Here is a 23,237-nt window from a genome sequence, read left to right as displayed (position 1 = left end):
AAGTTTCCCAACAAAGGTTTTTTTTTTGTTTTTTTTTTTTTTTTTTTTTTTTTTTTTTTTTTTTTTTTATTGACAAGAATTTGTCATTCCTTTGACAGCAATCATCCAACCTAACTCTGGCACAGCAGAAGATCCCTCTAGCTGTCACTCAGCCATTGTTCAGGGACATTTCAGTGTAACCACCCAAGCAGCAACTCTATCACCCCATGTCACAGATGAAGGATAACAGACTGTTTAAAAGATTGAGCAGAATTTGTTTGGGTGTGTTTGTTAAAAAGCTAAGGGAAACCAATTCTTTCAGAAGTGCACTACACAAAACCAGGCTCAAGAGTACAAAATTGCATCCCAAGACATGGAAGGCAGTTCAAGTAAATGAGCACACTGGTCACAGACAAAATATATGTGCTGTTTCCAAACAAACATGCCTTTTGCCCTTCTGAATCATAAAGAACTCAGCATTTAATGAGCTGAACTCTTCAGAACTTCAGAAACGCTACATACACAACTCAAAATTCAGTACTTTTTTCTGCAATATAAATAAATTACATAAATTACATATTCAAGTTACTTTTTTGCAACTGTCATTTAGTGCTGAAAATTAATGACTGTGGCACCTGGCACAAATGATGTGGCACAACACTGGGCTTAAAATGAGAAAGACAGTGACTGCCTAAATGTTTCACTGAAAGAAAAATTTCCCACAGAAGGAAACTTTCTTCATAACTCCTATCTACTAGTACCTACTGTTCAAAAGTTTGATTTACTTATCTTTAATATTTAAACATGAACTACTTATGTTTCAAACATGAGAACACGTTATAAAGACCCTGTGCATGAAATCTTGGTTTTTCAACTATCAATCTAATAAAACATACAGTCTCTAAAGAAATGATGCACTCATGCAGAACACACGTGCAATATGAAAGCAGAGCGTGCTTTGCTAATACTTCTTGCTAACATTTCCAGATGAAAAAAATACAGATTTCAAGGGGGTCTGTATCTACATTTCTCCATATCAGCAGTTTGTCACTTTTCCTTTTATTTCCTCTCATACCCTACATCTTTACAATCTTACGATTTACCGGGACAAAGGGGGAACAAAGTCAAAACAAAAACTGAGCATTCCCATAAAATCTAATACTGTGCATCTTGATTCCTTTGAAGAAACCTCTTTTAAAAAATCTGATTAAGACTTTGTGAGCTTTTATAATTACCAAAACCCTCCACAATTCCTTGCATTTTCTCTGTTCTACTTAGCAAAAAATCTGAAGCAATCGCTTTCATCTACATTCATCAAATTACTTCTGAATAATTTTGTTTTATCTAATCAGACAGGTTATTTTCAGCTTACTGTGTTCATTTAAAAAGAAGTAGGGACTGAAAAAATAGCTTTTTGGCACACTGCATTTGACAGCGAGTCTCAGCTTCTGTTCAGCAGCAACTAAACAGAAAAGACTATGTAAGACTGGTAGCACTTTCACATGGAAGTTAGAATTCAGAACAGCACTCCAGTAAGAGAAAATAGAATGAAGTCTGACAAGTTATTAATAGCTTTGCCTTATACATTACATAGCTCAAATAAGTAGACAAAATTGCTTCAGAAAATCAGCTCCTCTCACAAATATTCTCTAACTTATCTCAAAAAGATCAATTTTGCCCACCTGAATATCCAATAACACTGCCAAGCCAAGTTAGGAGCTTCAGACCAAAGCTCTGATGGGCAACAATAGATGAATGCATAACTTGCACTTTCAATGGCTTTGTCTGACGACTGGTATTTCTCTTAAAAAGAAAAGGAAAAAGGAGGCAATGCATATTTAAGTGAGGACTGGCATATACTTCTATACAGAAATGCAGCATTCCTATGACTAATTTTGATAATTTGTAATATTAATACATATTCTAATTACTAACACAGACATAGCAAACTCAAAAAAAGTCTGAATTTTGTTTATCCTATTAATATTTGAAGGACCTTATTATGCAATACCAGCATATTTAGGTCAAACCATTTTCCACTCTTGGCCTGTTATCAGTGCTCACACTGATCTGCTGCATTTTACTGATAAGCAATCCCACGTTCAACCCAAGACAGCCATGCGTGTTTGTCCCTCTCAACATGACAGGCAAGTCACACTGCAGTCCATCATGGAAACTGACTGAGCACAGTCTATTTTCAAACATACAAATTAAATACACAAAGTTAAAACAAAAAAGAATTTACCCTCATCTCTGTGTTAGAAAGCATAATAGTTAGATGTTACACATAAAAGCCATTTGTTCTTTGCCTGCATGGCAGCAAGTTAAAAATATTGCACAACATTATCTTAAAAAATATGCTAATGCTTTCAAAATATCTTTAATAGTTAACGAACAGTAACTCTATTTGCAGCATTTGCTTTTCAAAGGTTGCAATATCATACATAAACTATTTATTTCATGTAATTAAGTACTGCACTGCACCAGTTAACAAAAAATTAAAAGAAAACATTCTCACATTTTTACATGGAAGAATCTTGCAATATATAGATATTAACAGATATACATATATAAACGCATAGATGCAAAATGAAAGTATTTGCAGTTTCACACTTGGATTCAATCAGAAATAATTTCCATAACTGTTGCTGTGAAAGACATAAAAACTGTAATACTTTAACTTCACTGATCTGAACTAGCATGTAATTCTAAAAGATACATTCAAAGTTCCTGGCCACATTTGTTTTATGAAGGAAAAAAACTGTCTACAAACTTCTTTTTAGAAAATTATTTTGGGTGTCAGGTAGGCCATAGTAGGAAAAAAAAACCCAACAAAAGATCAACAACAACAACAAAAACCCCATAAACCAGTATTTTGATACCTCTACTGCATTGTAAACAGAATCTCCAACACTTTGTATCATTAAAATATAATGAATCATTATAACAGTATCACAAACTGAGTAGCAAAGCCTCCTTTTGCTTAAGAAGAGGCAAGTAAGGAGGTAACACCCCTTACCCCTATTACTTACCACTATTACTGATTTTGCCTGATCACAGTATTGGAAGTCTCCATATCGAACAGACCTACGGCCCTGCAAGTTCAGAAAGATGTAACATTACCACCAGCTCCTAAACGAGGAGTTCCAATTCTGTGTTTTACATTAGCATAAAAAACAGAGTAAAAGATTCAGGCACATGCTAACTACTCTGGCTTTCATGCTATTTTCACTTTTTTAAGTACTGTATATAGTTAGATACTTGGATTTCCCAAATGTACCCTGTACATGTAAATGTACTTTTAAAAAGAAGATAAAATTGTATCATATATTCATTTACCTATTACATTAGGTTTTCTGTATATAACACTGTTCTTAAGATGAACAATGAAAATAACTACACTTCTTTTATTAAAATATTGAAAACATTAGTACAAAGGCATCATTTATTAGTATTTGTTGGGAAGAGATATAACTTGAAGATATTTCAGATATTTCAGTGCCTTCAGCAGATATTAAATTTAACTGGTCTTTTAAACATACAATTGAAACACTTGCTTTATTCCAAAAGAAAGTTTGTGGTCTTTCTCTACTGTCAATCCACACATCAAAATAGACAGTTGATTGAATTTATAGTGTATTGCAGACAGAAAAATTCACTGGCATTTCAGATCTGATGCCAAATCACTGCTTCAGGCATAACGTTCTCACTTCTTTCACATACATGCTCATGTATATATGCATTCACGTATGCATTTAGAAGTAGAAGGCATCAACAGTAGGGAAAATCTGAGTGTATCCCACAATACACAGCACATGCTCAGGTCAGTTCATATTCAGGGATCAGGTGTGAATCCTTTGGTTACTGGTATCACAAAAGATAGAGAAGGGTAACAAAAAACCAAAATCTAGTGCAGTGTTAAGTAATATGAAGTGGTTATATTTCTTGCTCCACTGACCTCCCTGAGGTACTTTAACCATCCAAAATGACATTCCCATTGCCATTTGGGAAAAGATTTCCTCCTCACACCAAAACCCCAAAAACAGGCACAAGCCAATAAGCCAGGTAAAAAAGACACTTCTTTCATGTCAACTGCTTACAGGTTCCTTGCAAAAATAACAAGGTGCAGTTACCCAATGAACTATCACTTTCCTTAAAAAAATGAACGTCAGTCACACTACAAACACAGCTGACAGAGTGCTTCTGAAACTGAAATACTAGTTACAATTATATTCAGCATATAGTGACTCTGAACTCACTGTTCCTCCTAAAAACTGTGTTAAATGCTTTTACCTCTTCCTGCCACTGTAATCTGACAATTATGAAAAAGAAAATTAAATTAAATTAAAAAAAGAAACCACAAATCATGAACAGTTCCACAACCACCAGAAAAAAATCAGTCAGTTATGGATTTTATCCCTCACACTTAAATGCTGTTATTCTGAGAAGCATTTCCTATGTTTGGAACATATTTAGGGGCTCTTTCAATGTCAGGGTTCAGTAAGGGAAGTGCCAAAGCTGCTGCCTGTCCCTGACAGAGGAGTGAGAGACACCTTGGTATTTACACTTATAAGACCTACTAGAATACATTTACATTGAAACATATTCAGTATCAGGTCTGGTTTGGACTAGCCAAATAGTATTTAGGCACTGAGACATTCAGTAGTATTAAGGCATTTTAGGGTGGTATGACACACAGGACACACAGACTCACATTAACCACATGTTTTGGGAAAACAGACTAAAGTAAGTATAGTCATAAAACAAACATTAGGTCAAGGTAATTAAAAGTTCTAACAATTAATTCACTTACATCTCTATCTACTGTTGTTGCAAAACCAATGGCTTCCTTCTGTGTGCAGTTGACAGCCTTCTGAAGAGTATAAATGACTTGTTCATAGGTATGGACTTCATCATTAAACAGCATGCAGTAATAAGTGTCACTCTTCTCACTTCAAAGCAACGATTGAATATATGTCACTCAAAGCAAGGATTGAATTTATGTCATTTAAAGCAATGTTAAAAGTAAAAGCAAGAGCAAAGGAAAAATATGAGAAATACAGATCTACTACAATTATTGTATACAAAATATTTCTGACAACTTTAGGAAAGGCAGAAAAGATTCTCAAAATCAGAACCTGCATTTTCAACTTTAAATATATGTAAGCCTTTAAAAGGCAGGAGACAAGTATTATACTTACATCATTTCTAGTCCAGGCAATTCATTTTCCTTTTCCCACGTTAATATATCTACTGCATATTTAAATGTAATGGCAAAAATATTATAAGCTCTTGCTACCATATCTTCTGGTAAGTGCACAAGAGGATCCTGGAAAGTAAATATAAATAGCAAATGAGAAATTAAATGACATTCAAAACTAACTCAAACCTGCACCTCTCTTTATCAAAGATGATGTAAGCATCTTTAATGATGTCTTTCTTTAAATGACTTTTCATTTGAAAGGAACAGAGTCAATAATCACCTTGTTTTCTTCTTCCAGTTCTACGCTGACAGTCACCAAAGCTCTAATCTAGCATTCAGCACCTGAATGTTAACTTGCCTCCGATCACCCATTTACATTTTCACACATTCTTCCATTCTCAGTCTCCTTGTTCTCACTCCTGCACACCTTTTAAGATAGTTCTTTGGAAGGACTTTAACCGCAGCTGTATTTAAATTTGCTTCTTCCGCTATACCTTCAAAACCATAATTCCAAATCCCTGCATCTTTTGTTCCACTTATCAATATTAGTAAACTGCAGAATACAAAGGACCAAGCATCTCTTGTCCTGTTTTATATGCAGCATGCATTAAAAGGCATAAGTCTTATCTATCCAAGCTTATAGAACATGCAGCACACTGGCATCATGATTTATGATGCACGTTTCTTATATGCTGTGGTATATAAATAATTAACTGCTGAAATGTAAATAGGTCTTTCATAATGACCATGCCTCAGTCTTGCTCACAGAGAGCTGCTCCCCTTTGGTCTGTGGACCGTGCACCCATTTGTTCCCACTCTGTGCTCTCCATTTGACAACTGCAGCAGCCCTTACAAATTTGTCCTGCTCTGTGTGCCAGAGCAGAATGGAGGCTGCTGCAGGTGGGGGAATGGGAATGTGGAGGGAGAGGAAGAGGAAAGCTGCCTCAGTCTGCCAAGTCAAATGGACCGCTTTTTGGAACAGCAAATGAGAACCACAGGCAACTTTGAATAAGATAGTGTAAGTACCACTGCCATTTCATTCCAGTCCATTTCAAGGATGGTAAATAGAAAACATTGTAAACCTCTACTCTTAAGGACGTTGTCTTTTACTGTATCAAAATTTTGAGAAACAACTAGCTCCTCTTCTACAAACCTGGAAATGGAACACTGCATGGCCTGCAGGTCACCTGGATATACACTATACACTGGGTTACTGACTCAATTAACCATTTGATATTTTGACATATGTGTTATTGCTTGACAATTAAAATATTTAACAGTGGCCCAATTTCTGGTTTAGGATTACCTAATATGAAATTCTATGCTTCACTACAGCTTAGGGTGTATAAAAATGGTCACAATAAGAATTTCTCAACTTAAGACTGCATCATCTAAAGGAGGTCAGCAACTGACAGTCAGCAATTCACCTATACTAATAAAGTTTATTCCCTCCACCCCAAGACTCTTTGGAAATATTTGCAAGCTTTACAAGAGTGGTAAGAACTGCCATTTCTCTTTCTTTTTTTTTTTTTTTTCCCCTTCATTAAAAAATTATCCAGGGTATGAAGACCTATCAGCCACCAAAAGCAAAGTCAAACCATAAGCAGCAGCTCTCCCTCCATTCCCAGCACTTTCAACAAAGGTACACATCTGGGCAAGGCAGAAAACAGGCTCCAATAATGCTCAAAAAACCATCCTTAATCTATCTCAAACACAACACTGCATAAGAGATCTCAATCTCCCTGATTTATGGGGAAGAAACACAAAGCCTGTCCAGGACCTTGATTTTTCTGTCAGGCACACTCAGTGTGTGAGTATCTTTGGGCACAGAAGTAGCAATCCACCCAACATTTCATAACAAGAGTTTCCTAAGGCTGCTGACTAATGTAAACAAGCATGCAGACCAAGTGGTGAGCCCAGCAACAGTGCTACAGTCTTAGGGCTGAGAAGAGTGAGAACAGATTTTACAAAGACCACTGTCACTGAAAATACAATTACAGTTGCTTCACTTAAATCATCAGATCAGCAAAATTACTATCAATGCTTGCCTTAGATGTTCCCTTTTAAAAAAATCTCACAGAAGCTATACTATGTAAGAACAGATGTGAGTGGCTAGGTCAGAAGCCAAATTAGCCACACTCATTCCTGAGATGTAATAACAGATAAGAAGATTATAAGCAGAAGACAGAATGCTTCTTTAGTCTCCAGTAACTTAAGACACTAACACTTCCCACACCAAAGATGGTACCTACAATTTTAAATGGCCATCTTTCCTAAATCTTTCCTTCCACAACCATGTTAAATTTCCTTTCAAACATGTATAAACTTTAAACAATAGTGTTTTGCAGTGGTTAGTCCAACAGCTTGAGTTCTTCCTGTAAGATGTGGCATATCTTTTTGCATTTAATATGTCCAAGTTGTTAAGCTGTGATTCTGTGGTGAAGATGTGTTCTCTATTTACCTTCTCCCTACCAAACAAGCTCTTTTAGAGACCTCTGCATTACACTCATTATGACTTTCCTGTGACAGCAAGGTATTTTGATCTTTAATAATCTGTGCACTTCCCTTTCGTAAGAATCAGAATATTTGTTGCACAGACAGCTGAATTTGGCTTCTTGGTGCACATGATTACATACAGATTTTTAGGGGTTTTTTGTCTGTGGCAGAATCCCTTGACTTCTCAGAATATACAGAAACACAAAGAAACAGAACTAAAACTGCAGAGGTGACCCAGAGCATACAAAATGAAGCCTTTAAGTAGAAAACATTTTAAGGAGCTTCTTAAGATACTAATTTTTGTCTAACACTGTGGGCCAGTTATTACAATTAAAGTTCCTACAGCCTCTCATGCAGACCAAAAATAACCTCAAGTGAACAATTTATATATACACAGTTAAGAATGTTTTGAAACATGATGCCTCAATTGTAATTACCTCTTCTTCTGCAGTTTCTGAAGTGTTAAGTTCATGCTTTTGACAGTAAGGACCTTCTTTCCAAGCTTCTGTATCACCACAGTCACAGAAACCTCCTCCACCTGATGTTGTCATCTAAAATTATTTAAAAACAAAGCAGTTCATGTGAATATGCATATATATCATATATGCACATTAAGAAATTAGTAGTCACAGCTGTACTACAAAAGCATTATCACAACACCCAACAGTTGAAAGCTTGTCTACCTCATCAGTGTGTACCTATGTCAAAAGAAAAAATCCTGAACAACAAAACACCTTCAAACACCCCCATTCTGTCCCCCCTGAAGTTGTCAGATTATTTGAATCTATTACTTGCCATGGCATCTGTACTATGCCAAATTCTCACAGTTTTAATCTACAAAGCTAAATCGTTTCACATAGCACTATTATACAGTGAATAAAAGATGTGCTTTATGACAAAAGGAACTGAGAGACTTAAACTTTTCACATATGTAAGCACAGAAAAAAAGCACTGGAAAATTTTAATGGTATATTTACACTGTTTTAATAAAATTTATTTTAAAGACTACCTCAAGTTAATAAGTGTAATAATACTTCTTTTTTGAATCACACCCATTAACTGATGCATGGAAGAATTCTTTCACCTATTTTTGGCATACTTGATACCCTCTATACATGCAGGCACATCTTACAGCACCAACAAAACTAGATGGACATTTGAAAAACATTTGCTTACACTTTTGGATGTTACTTAGACTTGTTATTCAATAGGCTCAAAAACCTATGTACAAGAAGTAAGCTGATATCAGCAAATTTGGCAGGGTTTCTTGATGAAAGTTCTTGTGCTTGGAGTTTTTTCCTGAATCCTAGTGCTCAATGTAGCCATACAGTGAAGAGATTTACATTAGCAGAAAGGCTGCATGGATAGTTTTCACTTAACTTCTTATTTAAAAACACACCAACATCTTCTTGCCTTTGTTTGCAGGGCTTTTTAAACTAATCTGTACTACTAATAACAGTAGATTACTAAAATAAACAGCATTTACAGTTTCGTTTTCTATTTTAACTTCATGTTTAAGCTTTACATAGAAGTGGCTTCTTAGCAAAGGTTTTTCAATAGCTTTTAAAAACAGTCAACACTAAAGTCAGAACAATTCAAAATCTAAGTCTAAACCTGTAAATTTCACTAAAGGGCATGTGTTAAAAATAACATACATTTGTAAACTTAACTGTTGCACATAAAATTTAATTGCTTGATATTTTAAAGTGTTAACTTCCAGAAGTTACACTCCAATCAAAACAATCAAGTCCACATAGGATTACTGCAGACATTCAGAACTTTGCGTTCATTCAGCATTCGGAAATTCTGTATACATCCTCAAACTTAAAACTGTTTCACACAGGCACACAAATCACTAATAACTATGTCATTATCCTGCAGGATCACTAACCCTGTATCGATGCTCTCTGTGAATGCTTCCAAGAAAGCATTCCATGCACAACACACAAGTTGGGTCAACTGCGCAGTCTCTGAGAACAGCAACAACAGAAAGGAAAAAAAAAGCATTAAATACTTGCTTTTGCCTTAACACATTTTACAACAGATAATTTTCAAATATCACCAATATCAACCTTCTAACTAATGTATTACTCTGAAAGAGGAAAGGGATGGCTTTAAAGAGGGTAAACAAATTAAATAGAAAAAAAATCTGTCCTCACAACAGAAGAGACTTTAAAATATTGTGTGGGTAGTATGTCTGGTTTGGGTAATACAGACATTGCCTTCAAGAGGTGAGACAAGTATACAGGCAAGTAAACAGATTAATTACATAACCCAGAATAAACCCAAGTAAGTTCTGTCAAGTGTCGAGTACCAGGATTAATGATCTCCAGCAATCGGAGAAGACATTTTTCACTGAACACTGGGAAGAAAGATCGCACACAACAGACTACATCAAACCTCTGCTTGCAAGTTCAGCCCTGCAAGCTCACTGATGAGCTGCACAATTTTCTCAACCAGGAGATCAGAGACCATAGTAAGGTCTTGTCTACAAACACTCCTGTATTAGACAGAAGGAATATTTCTGGTAAAATGGGCTAAACCAAATGAGACAATAAAGCATTATATTTAACTGTCTCCCTGAAAAACACTGAAAATGCACGAACTCGTGTAATGCAACCGACTTCAAGGCACCTCAAGATTAAGGCAGGTGGGTTTTGCAATGTAAAAATAAATAGCAAGAGAATGTCTGTCTTATGATGGTTATTAAAGCCAGAATTCATAGAAACAACTTATTTTATTTAAAAGAAAACACTAGAGAAAAATTTCTTTATCAAAAATTCTCTTAATTTCATTTAAGCAAAATAAATGATGGCAATCATGACTTACTATGCACATGTGTTTTCTCCAGGAGCCACTAAAGGTGAAAATGTCAAAGCAAAATCACACAATACTCTTTCTCTTTTCTAGAATAGTTTATGTCTATGGCATTATTTTTTTAGATTTAAAAAAACCCAAACAAACTACCATTTAATGCAACAACATGCATGCAGGATTTGGTAAATCAGTTCTACAATGTTGATTCCTCAGAGCTCTAAACTTGTGGCAGTATACTTACAAATTCAGTATCACTTGTCAAGTAATTTCTCAGACAAGTAACTGCGCCTATACCTAAAGCAGAAGCAGACCTGAAAGCTGTACAACTGCACAGAAAATCCACTGCTTTTTAATGTGGACTTAGAAAATAATTCTTTGCTGTATTCCACAAAAGTTGAATTTAAACTCTCATTGTTCTTCATTATCAGCCATAAATTAAAGAAAATTAGCACACAGCAGGAATCAAATGTTTCCTGAACAACAAAAAAAAAAAAAAAAAAAGAGAGGGACTCTATCCTCAGTATGTTAATGATCAAATACTGTTCATATGGCACAATTAAAATGTTGGGAATTCTGTAATTTTCTTCTAAACACACTTGCTTTTTCGAGACCAACAACTCAGTATGTATGTGAAATACCCACCAGTTCAATCTTATCTCTCTCATTATAAAGAGGTCTCAAAGCATTTCCAAACCCAAAGGCCAGTAGCTATTATGTTTCTAGAAGAGGAGAGCACTATAAAGAAAAATTCTTCCACTATCATTCTCTCCTTGTAAATGAAGGGGATGGAAACCCAGACAAATAAACCCTTGAAATTAGAGAGACATTCTGTCCCCATGTCATCTCACCAAGTGTTCAAGTGTCCCAGTGAGTGGCAGAAACCACACAAAATTACAGGAATTTGTGACGCAAACAAAACTTAAACTACAAACAGTTCAGAAAATAGAAGATGAAAATGAGCCTACAGCTAGTAATAAAATGGCTTAAAACTGAAGATTCTTTTAAATTCTTGTAATTGGTTAGGAACTTCCTGTTCTCTTTCAAGATATATTTGTTTTAAGCATCTGATAGATTGGTTTAGCAGGTCTAAAAGACAAGATCAACACTAACAGCTGATATTAAACACTCAAAACACACACACATACATTTGGCCACTTACTTCTGATTAATGCCCTTAAATCACCCCAAAAGGTCACCCCAAATTCTTTCGTAATCTTGCATTTCTTTTGTACAGAAAACACTCTACATTATACTAATTAATATTTTTCCATTTATATATCTGTAGTGTTAATTCTCCCCGATCCCACTTGCCATGAAAGACTGCAAGATTACTTTAAAAATGTATTTCGGTTATTAACTTTTCATCAGGACAGTATATTCTTATTGCAAAATTTTCCATGACTTCAAAAATCATAAATACTTCACAATGTTAAGCTGAACTACCTGCAAGAATACGTAGGTTCTCCCACTTTAAAGACACGGCCACACAGATGGGAAGGTTTGTTTGCTTGCTCAAGCTTTGGAAAACCAAATGCAGGATCTTCACCACAAAGATACCATTCCATTGGTCCCAACAAAACGTGTTGTGCCAGCATGTCTTCTCTCTGAGGGGCAGGGTTGGGGCCCCTGCAGTAAATTTTTGGTACATAATAGGCCAGATGCTGGTATACTTCTTTTTGAAGGTCATTTGCTTGCAGCCATTTCTTTTATATAAGAAGAAATGAGAACACAAATGCTTCATTAATAAACACACCAAATACAGTTCTAGTAATTTACGTTATTTCTACACAAAATATCTAAAATGTCATTGCAAAACTAGAAAGTCATGCTCCCTTTTAAGTGTTAAATCTAAATGATCACAAAAGACAGACATTAGGAAAGGAAGAATTTGTTTCCTTGTTCACACATTTTATCCTTTTGACGTATAGAAGATTTAAGAGAAAAATTCACTAAAATTTTCCTCCAGGATGAATGATCAGTAAAATGTTGGCAGTGATTTTTAGGATATGGCCTAGACTATGTTGGTCACATTTCTCTGGAGTGCAGACACATGCTGCCAGCTTGGGACACAGAGGATCAGCGGGAGCCTGGAGTTGGCAAGGACCAGAGACAAAAAGTACATGGAGAAAAGCAAACACAGCATTAGGTAACAGTCCCTTTCTCATTTAATTTCAGAAAATCACCTGTGAAAATGAAGGAGTTTTGGTTTCTCCTTCAACCAAAATAACTCATCTAAATTACTATTTCAAGTGTCATGTTAGATCCATGAATTCTTGCACTGGGTTTGTGAGGCAAGGTTTTGGTAGCAAGGGGGCTACAGGCTGGCTTCTACTAAAGCTGCCAGAAGCTTCTCCATGTCTGAGAGCACCCACACCAGATGGCTTCCACAGCTGGCCAAGGCTGAGCCCATCAGACAGCAGCAGAATTTCTGGGATAACAGATTTAACAGGGAATAGCATATTTAAGGCGACAAAAAGAGCAGCTGGGAGATGTGAGTAAGAATATGGGAGAATAACAGCTCTGCAGACTCAAACATCATTGCAGAAGGAGGGGCAGGAAGTGCTCCAGACACCTGAGCAGAGATTCCCTTGCAGCCCATGGAGGTCCAGCAGGGAACAGAGATCCACCTGCAGCCCATGAGGATCCCATGCTAGATCAAGCAGCTGGATGTTGCTAAGAGGTTGTGACTCCACAGTAGGAAGCCAAGGCTGGAGCTGGCTCCTGGCAGGACCTATGAATCCATGAGAGAGAAGCCCATGCTGGAACAGGTTTGCTGGCAGGACTGGTGACACCACAAGGAGCCCACACTGGGCAGCCTGTTCCTGAAGGACTGCACTCCCTGTGAGAGATCCAGGCAGGAGGAGTTCATGAGGAACTGCAGCCCATGGGAAGGACTTGACACTGGAAAAGTCCATGGAGGACTGTCCTCATGGGAGGGACCCCACACTGGAGCAAAGGAAGGATGTGAGGAGTCCTGCCCCAGAGAAGGAAGGAGTGCAGGGACAACATGAGGAACTGACCACATCCCCCACTCTGCATCCACCTGTGCTGCTCAGGGGAGGAGGTAGGGAAAACATGAGTGAACTTGATCCAGGGAAGAAGAGAAGGATGGGGGAAGGTGTTTTTAAGATTTGGTTTTGTCTCTCATTACCCTATTCTGATCTGACTAGTGATAAACAAAATAAATTTTTCCCCTAGTCAAGTCTGTTTTGCCAATGGCAGTAATTGGTGAGTGACCTTTCGTGCTCCACCACAAGCCTTTTGTTGTACTTTCTCCCCTCTCCAGCTGGGGAGGGGAGTGAGAGAGCAGCTTTGGTGGGTATTTGGCACCCAGCCAAGGTCAACTCACTACAATTCTCCTAGTCAATCAATTGTAAAAAACAATGTTGGCCGTTTTTAAATGGCATCAAACCACTGAACTGCCCTAAGCCACTTAAAAACTCACCGCTTCTCCTAGTTTGGGTTTTTTTCCCCCCCCCAGTATATACACACAGAATAAAAAAAATACTCGAAGACAATATTTGTTTTATTTCTGCCTTGTGGATAACAAATTTAGAAAGGTTTAAACTGTAAGTTAAGACTGCAAGGTTTTTATAAGGAACAAGTGGGAGCAAGCAGATACTGCAAGTGTCCACTGATTAAATCTTGTGTTACATAAACAGCCTCAGCATACCATTTCTCATTGTAAATGTGACAACCAGATACCCCCTGGCAGCTTCCAAAAAAAGAGTTCAAAACCAACCTAAAACTGTACATGAAAATGCAGAATTAATTATACCAAAATAAATGGGTTTGGTGATTAAATGTTAGAGCTTGATTTACTCTGAATTATTTATAACTTACTCTAAAGAACTTATGTTTGAGATAACACAGGTGTAGTAAGTTCCTCAGGATACAGACATTCAGTCAGCTGAGCATCTGTGCAGACTGGCTGCATTTTTGCCTTTTTTTAAAAAATATATTGAAGTGGTTTCATTTATTAGATATGTTTTTCTGAAGTAGACCTTAGTATTTTAAAAAACCCTAATTCGTCAGGATGCTTTCTTCACTTCTCTTTCCCTAAGTTTGACTAAATCTTTCTATATTCATCTAGCTTTGATGGTCAAAGCCCAGTTTTTTCCCAAGGAAGTCCATGGGAAGAGGTTGCCAAAAAGCCATAGCCAAGAATCTAGAAATCTACAGATTATCTCACCATTCCCACCATGATTCAGAGAATACCATAGGAAAAAAAAAGATTGAAAAGTAACATTTTAAATAAGAATTTTATTTTTCCCACCAGTTCATTCATCTTTTCATCTTTCATCAGTTTTGCCAAATTGCTACTACTGCCAGTAGCCAACTCAATCACAGTGGCAGTGACTTAATCTTTTCCATTATTTCCATTTAATAAGCTTGTTTTGGCATTATTTTCTATAGCATATACTAGTTATTAAACTGCAGGAATTTTTCAGCAAAATATCTTTAATGTCAGTCTTTTAATTCAGCAGTATATTACTAATTTCTATCTAGAAAACACACAGTGCATACTAGCTACACTACAAGCTCAGACAAATACCTAGGCACAGAAAATTCTTGTTCCTCGAGTAAATGGCTTTCCCATCCCAAAAATTCTGGGAATAGCTGTCTGAGAGTTAGGTGTGGCAATGATGAACGTCATCACACCTAAATCCGTTTGTGGAGCCACTTCTATACACATAACTGCACATACAGATTTGAAAATCAGATCCTGGATGAAATAATATCAGAAGGAAATCCAGGCAACAAGGAAACAGATGCGACTCTAAGAGCTGCCAGGAAGGCAACTCACAGGTCTGTTGTGCAAGTAAGATTGTTAATAGATATATACACATACCTTGTACTGCCTTTCTAAATCGCTACCTGGGGAGCACTGAACTCCAGAAAAACTACGCAAAACTTTGGAATTTGTTCTTTCATAAAAGCATTTTGCATTTAGGCAAGGTTTCAATTAGTATTTGTCTTTCTTCTAACCTAAAGTCACACTCAAGAAAAGCTAATATTCTACTCTCCCAAGAGAGGATTTTTATTAAAAAGGGAAGTGTATTCCTCTTCACTTCCTCCCTCCTCACACTCTCCTGCAACAACTTTAACTGCCCTGGGGAAAAAAAAAGTGCAAAGTATTGATCAAACAACACCTTACATAAGTAAATACCTAATGGTTCATCAGGGTTTCTATTAAATTTCCATCTAAGTAAGAGATACCAGGAGAACAAAATGTAGAATACTAATAAGCCATAAAATAGCTCACTTCTGTTTCAAAAGCTAAAAGGCACAATTTATGGGGTTTTTAGCTACACAAAAAAAATACTTGCAATGTAGGCTCACATTATGTTAAAGAGAACTTATTTTTATTATTTTTGCTCTTTGGAAGTTTATTATTAAGTTGTTGCCATGAGAAACTGAAGACTTAAGTGCTGCGACTATTGCTTTGGGACAATATTTCTTTTGTTAATACTGGGGCAAAGTAATAATTTGTTAATACTGATAGCAAGTAATGCTATCAGCAAAGGAGGCAGAAAAAGGCATTTCAGAATTGGAGCTTGTGCAGGTGATGACAAATAAAAATGAGAAAGAATTGACTACATTTAAGCTGGCACTGCTACCCACAGCACATTCATAAATGCATTCCCCTGGGTGCCTGATTGCCTTGAGTTTACCTACAGTGTGACCCAGAAAAAACATCTGCTATTCACACAGACAAGGTAATTTGGGCTCAATTTGGACTACTTTATAAATGTTTGATGAAATTATTTGGTTTGCTGTAGAGAAGAAGGAAGACTAATCCAGGAGCTAAACTAGCTAGGATATAGCTAACTATGCACATTTGCCCATCTAATCATACCTTTGTCTGCACTGAAGATATACAAGCACAATCTGAGGATAATCTGAATTATAACAGTCTTTTATTTTCATTTGGACAGCAGCCAATGTAATTCCCATTGAGACACACACAGACAGCTCTTCAAGGTTTTATCCTACCGATATGCACATGAGCAGTCTCAATACTTTAACACATACATCCAGTTCCTCAAATGCCCAAGTGTCTAAATGGACAGACATTTATGTCAGAAACAAAACTTCCTCCTAAGACTTTACCCTCGAGACTACATTCCTCTTCTAACTACTCTTTGTAAGAACAGGAAAAGTATATAAACAGAAGTAGGTTTCTTCAAATGTTACACTGATTTTACTAATATTTCCTCTGCAAACACCCCATTCTAATAATCCTAAGATTAACTACTGCAAGATTTTCCAGACCGCATCTTAAATACTGGGGAGAAAGGAAGAATCCTGTAATGGCACTTTAACACTGTAAAGCGTATTTGGGATCAGATATCCACCTAAATTAATAGGGAGGGGGGGATCTCCTCAGGTCTAGGCGTGATTGCCGGCAGAGAGGCGAAGGGGCAGCAGAGGCAGAGGAAGGTAACTTCAGGAAGCAGTTAACGAAGGGGCGAGATGCCCGGCCGCCCCCGGCAGGGAATGGCCACGTCCAGGCGGCTTCCAGGGAGCCACCTGCGCCAGCCGGCACAACAGGAAAAGCTGGCTGATCGCTGCCATGGACTTCGGCTGCTGCAACAGCGACGCTGGCGACAACAGCGCGCTGAGGCCACAGCGGGACACCGCTGCCGGCCGGGGGTGCCCTCAGAGCCAGCCCCGGCAGGGACACCCCCTCCCGGAGAGCTCGCTCGCCCCGCGGAGCGGCCTCGCCCCGGCCTTGGGAACGTCTCCCCAGGCCGGTGCCTGCCGCGGCCTCCGAGCCCCCACTCCCTCCCGGCGCCGGGCCCCTGCCTCACCACGGCGATCTCCTCGGCGGAGCACTCCAGTAGGTTCTTGTCAATGGCCTGCACCTCCGCCTCCAGGTCCGCCGCCATCTTCTGCCTCCTCCTGCCCCCTGCCCCCGCGCTGCCGAGGCCGAGGCCGGGACAGCCGGAACGGGGCCCGGGCGGCAGCCCAGCCCGGGGAACACACACTTCCGCCCCGCCTCCCGCACGTCACCGGCCGCCGCGCCGCGTTCTGGGGGCTGCAGTCCTTCCGCGGCGCTGCTCGGCCGACACGAGGCGTTCCGTGCCCGGGGCCGTGCTGCGGGACCTGCGGGGCCAGGCCGGCAGTCGGTACCCGCCTCCGCCCGCCGCCTGTCCTTCTCGCCTCACGGAATCCCAGGGTCACGGGATAGGTCCGGCTGGAAGGGAACACATCTGGTCCAAGCTCCCTGCTCAAGCAGGGTCATCCCAGAGCACACGGCACAGGTTTTCTTCCAGCCGGTTCTTGAGTATCTCCAGTGAGGGAGACTCCACAACTCCTCTGAGCAATCCGTTCCAGTGCTCAGTCACTGCACTGTAAAGGAGTTCTTTCTCATGTTCAGGTGGGAGTTCTGTGCATCAGTTTCTACCCTTTGCCTCTTGTCCTGTTGCTCAGCAGCACTGAGAAGAGCCGAGCTTCATCCTCTTGACACCCTTCCTTCACATCCTGATGGACATTGTTGAGGTCACCTCTCAGACAACTCTTCTTGAGGCTGAACAGACCCAGCTCCTTCAGCCTTTCCTCATAAGAGAGATCCCCCAGTCTCTCAGTCATCCTCGCTGTCCTCCGCTGGACCTGCTGCAGGAACTCCACATCTCTTTTATACTGAGGAGCTCCAAACTGGACACAGCACTCCAGATGAGGCTTCACCAGAGCTGAGTAGAGGGGCAGGATCACCTCCCCTGACCTGCTGGCAATGCTCTTCCTAATGCACCCCAGGATTTTTTGGCTGCCTTGGCCACAAGGACACTGGTGGCTCATGGACAGCTTGTTGAACAGCAGCACCACCAGCTTGTTGTCCACCAGTCTCCCCCAGTGCAAAGTGATGTCTGGGACTGGGGACATCTCCAGTGGAGCTGGCAAAGCTGGGTGCCCCCCTCAGCTGAAATGCCCTTGTCAGCACTGCCAGTGGGCAGTGAGGGCTTCCTGGAAGCCTCCGACCTTCCATGCAGGTGGAAAGAAAATGAATCTATGGCTTTAAGACAAGTGTTACTAAGTAGCAGCAGCTATAAATTCTGTTACTCAGCTTCCAGGGGGCGACCCAAACTGAGGCATGCCTTCCTCACTCAAGTGGGGAGGCCAGTCTACCTCTCGAAAAACAAGCTACCCCCACCAAACCCTGCAAACAATCATCCTCCATAACTCCTTTTCAGCACATACAGGCTCAACATCTTATGAGGTCTTTCTGAAAACCTGTTGTACCACTGCTGTACCCATGGGCTTGCCTCTGTAACTACAGCTGGGCCCAAACCAAGCAGACGTGTCTGACCGTGCGGGCAGCCACGGGGCACCTGAGTGTGCTGAGGTTTACAAACACACCTTCCTTCACTTGCTGGCAGCTTCTGCATGGACATAAGCATTGTGCACAAACTGAGTACTATTTCTACCTCGCACCTCCTCTTAGCCTTCATGGCTGAGATAAGGACCCACCCAGCAGGAACCTAACCTAGCAAATCCTTCTGAGGAAATCTCTGCTCTGGAGAATTTACACTTCCAAATCTAGACAATGCATGGGAGGGGAATAAACAGGTAGGAAAGGCAGACCAAGTCATAACTGCCTGCAGTACTAGCTGAAGGCACCTTAAAATGTTGCCTTTGCCAAACAGTGCTAAGTTACAACAAAGCTGTGCATAGAGAGTGCGTGCCACTTCACATCTTATATTCCTTAAAACTTTGTAAGCATTCTCATAATGAGTATGCATGGTTGCTTCTTCCTTTTTTTTATCTACTTTTCTCCCCCTTCTCCTCATTCTTCCTTCAATTAATAATTTACATATCGAGTTTCCCAAGAATAAGCACAAATTCCTTCTGTATGTATCCTTCCTATATGCAGGGTACATGTTTTACTGTATTTATTTTTATCTCCTTTGCCACTTCTTAAGTAATTGTTCTTAAAACGCAGAAAATAATTATATATTCCTTAGAAGATCAGTAAAGCCCACATTATTTCTTATTCATGCACTCTTAATGTCTAAGGAATACAGAATATGAATCTTCTTTGGAAAATAGCACAGGGTGAAGGAAAGCTGTATGACTTAGTTGTTTCCCTTTCTGGGCTGCATGAAGAAAATGTTAGAAAAATTCTGGAGTTTAGTAATGTTAAAAGCATCTTACCTAGCAAAGTGGGCAACCCAAACAGAAATTACCCTACAAATACATTATTTCAACATGAACATAACAACTTCCTATCATTTTTTACAACTTTGGGAAGAATTTTCCATAATATTTAGCCTGTGCCATTTACTTCATAAGCAAAGACACTATTCAAATTCAGGAGTAATAATTAAGGTTGAGGAGACTGCCTTTATCTTCTGCCAAAAAGCCTAAGTCTTACCAAGTCTATTACCAGATAGAAACTGAAAAAGAGAAATAGAGACAATTTTAATGTTTCAGCAGGGTTAATAGTAAACCTTCATGGCATTTCTCTGCTCTAGCTGAGATGTTTCTGGGTCTCACCATGCTTTCAATACACAAGATAGCCCATAGAATGCTACAGGCCATGGTTATGAAGGATGCAGATGTCATCTATACCTCTTTCATCTCCCGTCTGTTCAAGCACTGCTTGCCTCTGCTATTAAAAATAAAAATAAATTTAAAAAATAAATAAATAAACCAAAGCCTAAATGATAGTTTGACTGGGGATCAATTAACTTCAATAAGTATTTTTAATAAATGCTGTGTCCGTTAAGAACACAATGTGAAAAGGTGCCCTGGTTTAACTCTAGACAGCAACCAAGTGCCACGCAGCCACTTGCTTACCCCCCAACCAGTAGGATTGGGGAAAGAATTGGGAGGGTAAAAGGTAGAAAACTTGTGACTTGAGATAGACAATTTAATGGGGAAAGCAAAAGCTGCACTCACAAACAAATAAAAACAAGGAATCAATTCACTGCTTCCCAAGGGCAGGCAGCTGTTCAGCCATCTCCAGGAACACAGGGCTTGATCACGTGTAGCATTTATTTGGAAAGACAAACACCATCACTCAAAAAGTCCCTCTCTTTTCCTTCTGTTCCCCATTTTTTACACTGAGCATGACGTCCTATGGTCTGGTATATCCCTTTAGTCAGTTGGAGTCACCTGTCCCAGCTGTGTCTCCTCCCAATATCCTATGCACCCCCAACTTCTCAGCGTGGCAGCACAAAAAGCAGAAAGCTGTGTAAGCCCCTCTCAGCAATGACAAAAAACATCTCCATATTATCAACCCTGTGTTCAGCACAAATCCAAAATAAGCCCCATACTAGAGAACCACTGGGAAGAAAAATAACTCTATCCATCCTAAACCAGCACAATAGGCATAATTGAGGAAATATTAATTATCACAGGGGAGACTGATGGTTCCTTTCTTAAATCTGTTTTAGAAGGCACTAATGAAACACTCACTAGAAGACTGCTTCTCAATGCACCAGAACTCACCCATGGCAGCCAGGCTGGTTTAAAAGAGAAAGGACCTCCAGTAGAGGATGCTCCAGAGGACTCAGCATACAGTAATTCTTGTTATCCTGGCTGAATGCTGCTTGAACATGATCATCTTCAGGGCCTGTTGCATTTGCAACTAGAAATGGATGAAACTGAGAGGTAAAGGGATGTTGGAGGGAATTTTTAAGCAGCTGGTTTGCTGGTGTGTTCACTGTACCTTAGACGCAGTCGATTTTACATCACTGTATTAATTTGAATGTAAATAGAAAAATACTGCATATCTAGACTGCAGGGATAAATGTTTATATAGAAGATTCAGAAAAACAACATGCTATTTAATGGAGTTTTCTAGAAATCATTATGAAAGGTGAGTCTTGTGAGAAGGAGTCAGAAATGTTTCAATTCTCTGTGAAATGTTTCTGGTACAGTTAAAAAACATTTTAAAGGTTCTTCCGTGGCTGTTCACTAAAACAATGATGGACTTGCAACTTAATTTGAGGTTTAACTATTAAAGCAAATGATCAGTCTTTTGCTGCATGGAGTTGATATCACATACCTATATCTAAAAACATCACTTTGAAAAGATATTTGTATCTCCTAAATCTTCCCTAAGTCAGCAACTCTTTCCACCAAAAAAAAAAAGCATGTGTCTAAATACAGAATTCCGGTTTGTATTTTCAGTTACAGTAATTTTGATGAAACTGTTTGCTTAGTAGATACTGAATGACCAAAGTAGTGATTTTTACATAGCAAATACAGTTTTTAAAGCCATTATCATTTACATGGTTTGCCTCCCTTCCTCTTCAGTGCCAGATGAGGTAGGTTTGTAGTCACCATCTCCTTCATAGTCTTCAGATAAATTCAGATGGTAATTCTTTTATTTCTGTACTGCCAATTCCAAAGACAAATTATGCTGACCAAAATAGAACTTTTCCTGTGATAATGTTAATTAAAAGATGAATTGTGAATGAGGTGAACAATGACACCCAGTATTTGGTGGATTGATAAGACACAGTTCACTAAGCAAGACATTCAGAACAAAAGAGCACATGGTAATCTGCAAACACAGGTTATTTTAGGAATTTGGTTCAGAATTAGAGTATTAAAAATACTATCTGACAACCTGTAGGCGATTCTTTGTTCCTTGGAGGCACTAGTGCTATAATATCAGCCCTTTTAGCAATAAATCCGAATAAATTTATTTATTTTCCCCGCTCTGTCTTTGCATGAGCTTAGATTATAAGTGTATAATATTCTAAACATGATGTCAAGGAAAATTATTTAAAAAAATATACTGAAAGCAAAGCATATTGCATAATAACAGCAAATATAGGAGGCATTTGAAAGCATAAAGATACTGTGGCCATGTTCCCGTCTGGTGAACGCTCTCTGCAAGTCTAGCAAAGGCAGTTACATAACTGATTTTTATTGCATTAGGCAACAGCAATATTGCTAAGCAAACCAATGTGCAGAATTAGAACGCTTCTTCCACAGTGGAAATGAAGAAAAAAGACGGAGGAAGGGCTCTCACATCCAGTAAGAAGGCAGGGCAAGAGGATGTGCATCTTCATTAGTGGATCATGTCAAGGGGACAACATGATTTATTTTCATCACGCAGTGCCTTAGAAAAAATACAGTGCCAACTCAGTTCATTATAATTTCACTGCTTTCTGCAGCGTAACGTGTCAGCAGTCTAGAGCTCAAGCTGGTAAGTTAAAACATCAGCCTCTAAAAGAGATTTAACAGAAGCTAAGATAATAGTCTCTAATGAATTTCACAGGGGGAAAAACTAACATGGGAGCAAAGAGAAAAAAAAACTACACATGCAAAAATATGCCTGATCTCATCTGTTTTCACTGTAAATTCAGAACACTGCTAGTGTGTATTTAGACATAGCAGTTAATACAGGCTGGGGGATGAAGAGCAGCTCTGCAGTGAGAGACTTGGGGGTGCTGGTGGATGAAAAGCTGGACATGACCCAGAAATGTTCACTGGCAGCCCAGAAAGCCAAATGTGTTTTGGGCTACATCAAAAGGAGCCTGGGCAGCAGGCCAAGGAAGGGGATTCTGCCTCTCTGTTCTCCTCTGGTGAGACCCCCTCCTGCAGTGCTGTGGCCAGCTCTGGGGTCCCCAGCACAGGAAGGACATGGACCTGTTGGAGGGAGTCCAGAGGAGGCAACTGAGATGGTTAAAGGGATGGGGCACCTCTCCTATGAGGAAATGCTGAGAGAATTGGAATGGTTCAGCCTGGAGAAGAGAAGGCTTCAAGGTGCTCTAATTGTGGC

At 39.2% G+C, this 23,237-nt stretch overlaps 1 protein-coding gene across 5 annotated transcripts in view; it reads right to left on the bottom strand.

Moving 5' to 3' along the window:
• UBR2 (ubiquitin protein ligase E3 component n-recognin 2) overlaps window positions 1-17,632 on the bottom strand; it is a 57,860-nt gene extending 40,228 nt beyond the window's left edge. Inside the window, exons 1-8 of one of the 5 annotated variants that reach the window (XR_005955960.1) lie at window positions 17,311-17,632; window positions 11,939-12,198; window positions 9,570-9,648; window positions 8,116-8,229; window positions 5,181-5,308; window positions 4,793-4,931; window positions 3,012-3,074; window positions 1,662-1,782 (exon numbers count right to left, since the gene is read on the bottom strand). Coding sequence is in view for 4 of the 5 variants with exons in the window: in XM_041477316.1 (XP_041333250.1) it covers window positions 1,662-1,782; window positions 3,012-3,074; window positions 4,793-4,931; window positions 5,181-5,308; window positions 8,116-8,229; window positions 9,570-9,648; window positions 11,939-12,198; window positions 17,311-17,388 (982 nt within the window). In the remaining variant the exon portion in view is untranslated. Of the gene's footprint in view, window positions 1-1,661; window positions 1,783-3,011; window positions 3,075-4,792; window positions 4,932-5,180; window positions 5,309-8,115; window positions 8,230-9,569; window positions 9,649-11,938; window positions 12,199-13,067; window positions 13,347-16,854 lie in introns of those variants that run through there. The other 4 variants (XM_041477316.1, XM_041477319.1, XM_041477315.1 and 1 more) reach the window with 4 other exon arrangements.
• Window positions 17,633-23,237: the final 5,605 nt, after the last annotated feature.

The sequence above is a fragment of the Pyrgilauda ruficollis genome, unplaced genomic scaffold (genome assembly GCF_017590135.1).
Source record: "Pyrgilauda ruficollis isolate IOZ18807 unplaced genomic scaffold, ASM1759013v1 scaffold4, whole genome shotgun sequence".
Lineage (NCBI taxonomy): Eukaryota > Metazoa > Chordata > Aves > Passeriformes > Passeridae > Pyrgilauda > Pyrgilauda ruficollis.
Note: the sequence above shows the minus strand (reverse complement) of the source record. Positions and strands in the feature narration are given on the sequence as shown.